Below are 2,223 nucleotides of genomic sequence, written 5' to 3' on the forward strand. Positions count from 1 at the left end.
CTCTTGCTCAGGCTGGTCTCGAACTCCTGAGCTCAAACGATCCGCCTGCCTCGGCCTCCCAGAGTGCTAGGATTATAGGTGTGAGCCACCGCGCCCGGCCCCAAATATAACTTTTAAAAAACCACATTTAATTCACAATATTTTCTATCATGTATAACATACAGTATTAGAAATTATAGTCCATATCATACTCAGAACCTCCTCAGGTATGAAAAAAAATTTGGATAAATTTGTACATTTTTCTAAAATCAGAATTAGTCTATTCTTGCCTTCTAAAAGGTTGAAGGCTCAAACCTTGGTATGAAATTTTCAATAATTTTCCAAAGATACAGAGCCATTTGTCTCTTCTCTCAAAAGAACAGGAAAGGTTTCCAAATTCCTTACTTTATTTTGTCTCTATTTTAGTTCCAGGGGAAACAATCTTGGGACATAGTAGTGGTTCCTTTGAATTATTTTCACATTCCCTTGTATTGCAATTTGGACAAGTACATTCTTGTGATGAGAATTTACAATTTAGTAATCTAACGTGACAGAATTAATGGATTCCCAGGCACAGTGAAGAGTCGTGGAGAATTCCCTGTGGTCCTGGGCCTAGTTGGCTTCTGCTCTTTGGTGCTAAAATTACACATTGACTATCATCAGTTTCTTCTACAGGTTTTGGAGGATTTTAACAACATAACAAACGCTTAGCATATATTCTTACCTCTATCAAGAATTTCAATCCCTTCTCCTTTCATCTTGGAAACCAATTTTTCATGTAGCCTTTTTACTTCGGCTTCCTTTTCTTCCAGTTGTTCTTTTAAAGATGCCAGTTCATCCTATAAATTATAAATTCATTTTAAAATAGTAGATTATGACTAAAAGAGAATATTCAGAGAGCATCTTAGCTTTTTAAATCATTGATTGAATTTTACAAACGAAGCAAGAATTTACAAGAATTTAGACACAAACATCAGAAATTATGGGCAATGAGAAACAGGAAGCAAGACTATTAATAGAAATCCAATTATTAATAGTTATAGTATAATTATTTCAAGTTTCTTTGTGATCAAATTACAATAAATCTTTTATGGTATAATTAGGGCCAGGAGAACCCTAAAGTTTAAATCTTAGGTTAAATTAAAAAAAAAAAGTTAATCAAGGAAGATAATCAAATTAGATACTTAGAATCATAAAAGCAAAATAAAATGCAAATTGGAAAAGACTTGCTTGACATTTACTCAGCATTTCAAGATGGCACTCATGCTTCTTGGACAAGCACAGAAATTAATTAGTGGGAACAGCAGCAAGTCATGAACAACTTTAGCCAAATCTCAGAACTAAATAATTCATCTTCATCACTAAGATAAAAGAACAGAATCTCCTATAACAATGGGAAAAGATTAATTCAGGAAACAGGTTTTTAAGTCCTCTTTATTTTTTAACTATGCAACTGTAAAAGATCCCAAGTCCATTGATCCATCTACTAATGTATTAATTTTCAGTTTCATTTTAGTAAAGAATTAACTTTAGCAAATTTAAGTGTTTTTTTGTTTGTTTGTTTGTTTGTTTTTGAGACAGAGTCTCACTCTGTTGCCATGAGTAGAATGCCATGGCATCAGCCTTGCTCACAACCACCTCAAACTCCTGGGCTCAAGCAATCCTCCTGCCTCAGCCTCCTGAGTAGTTGGGACTATAGGCGAGTGACGTGATGCCCAGCTCATTTTTCTATTTTTAGTAGAGATGGGGTCTCGCTCTTGCTCAGGCTGGTCTCGAACTCCTGAGCTCAAGGGATCCTCCTGCCTCAGCCTCCCAGAGTGCTAAGATTACAGGCATAAGCCACCATGCCCAGCCCAGCAAATTTAAGTTTTGTTGCCTGTATTTAACACAGAAAATAGAGCTATGCAGTGCTAATAAGTATACCTTTATATTCAATATCCCATTTTATTTTTAGAAGTCTCTAAAGATATTTACTACACGTAATATAGCTCTCCAGAAAAGCTAGGTTGACTTACAGTAGGAGTGGACACCAAGTATAAAAAATCTTCAGTAGCGCTAGCAAGTGCTGCCCTGTTCTCACAGTCCTACTTCTAAGCAGTGATTTCTGTTCACTGCCAGGATATACTAAACCACTGGACATTTAACCTTTAAGAAAGTCCCTAAGGAGGAAAGCAGTCTCTGCTGTTGATGTGCAAGAAAATTCTTTCACATGTCAGCTTCTACAATTATTTTACCATGCTTGGG

At 35.9% G+C, this 2,223-nt stretch overlaps 1 protein-coding gene across 1 annotated transcript in view; it reads right to left on the reverse strand.

Annotated features, from left to right (window-relative positions):
• Positions 1 to 2,223, reverse strand: part of PPFIBP1 (PTPRF interacting protein, binding protein 1 (liprin beta 1)) — a 57,060-nt gene that overhangs the window by 48,136 nt on the left and 6,701 nt on the right. Inside the window, exon 3 of the mRNA XM_012640961.1 lies at positions 704 to 818. Within this exon, the coding sequence (XP_012496415.1) occupies positions 704 to 818 (115 nt within the window). The remainder of the gene's footprint in view (positions 1 to 703; positions 819 to 2,223) is intronic.

The sequence above is a fragment of the Propithecus coquereli genome, unplaced genomic scaffold, assembly GCF_000956105.1.
Source record: "Propithecus coquereli isolate 6110/MARCELLA unplaced genomic scaffold, Pcoq_1.0 Scaffold16, whole genome shotgun sequence".
Classification (NCBI taxonomy): Eukaryota; Metazoa; Chordata; class Mammalia; order Primates; family Indriidae; genus Propithecus; species Propithecus coquereli.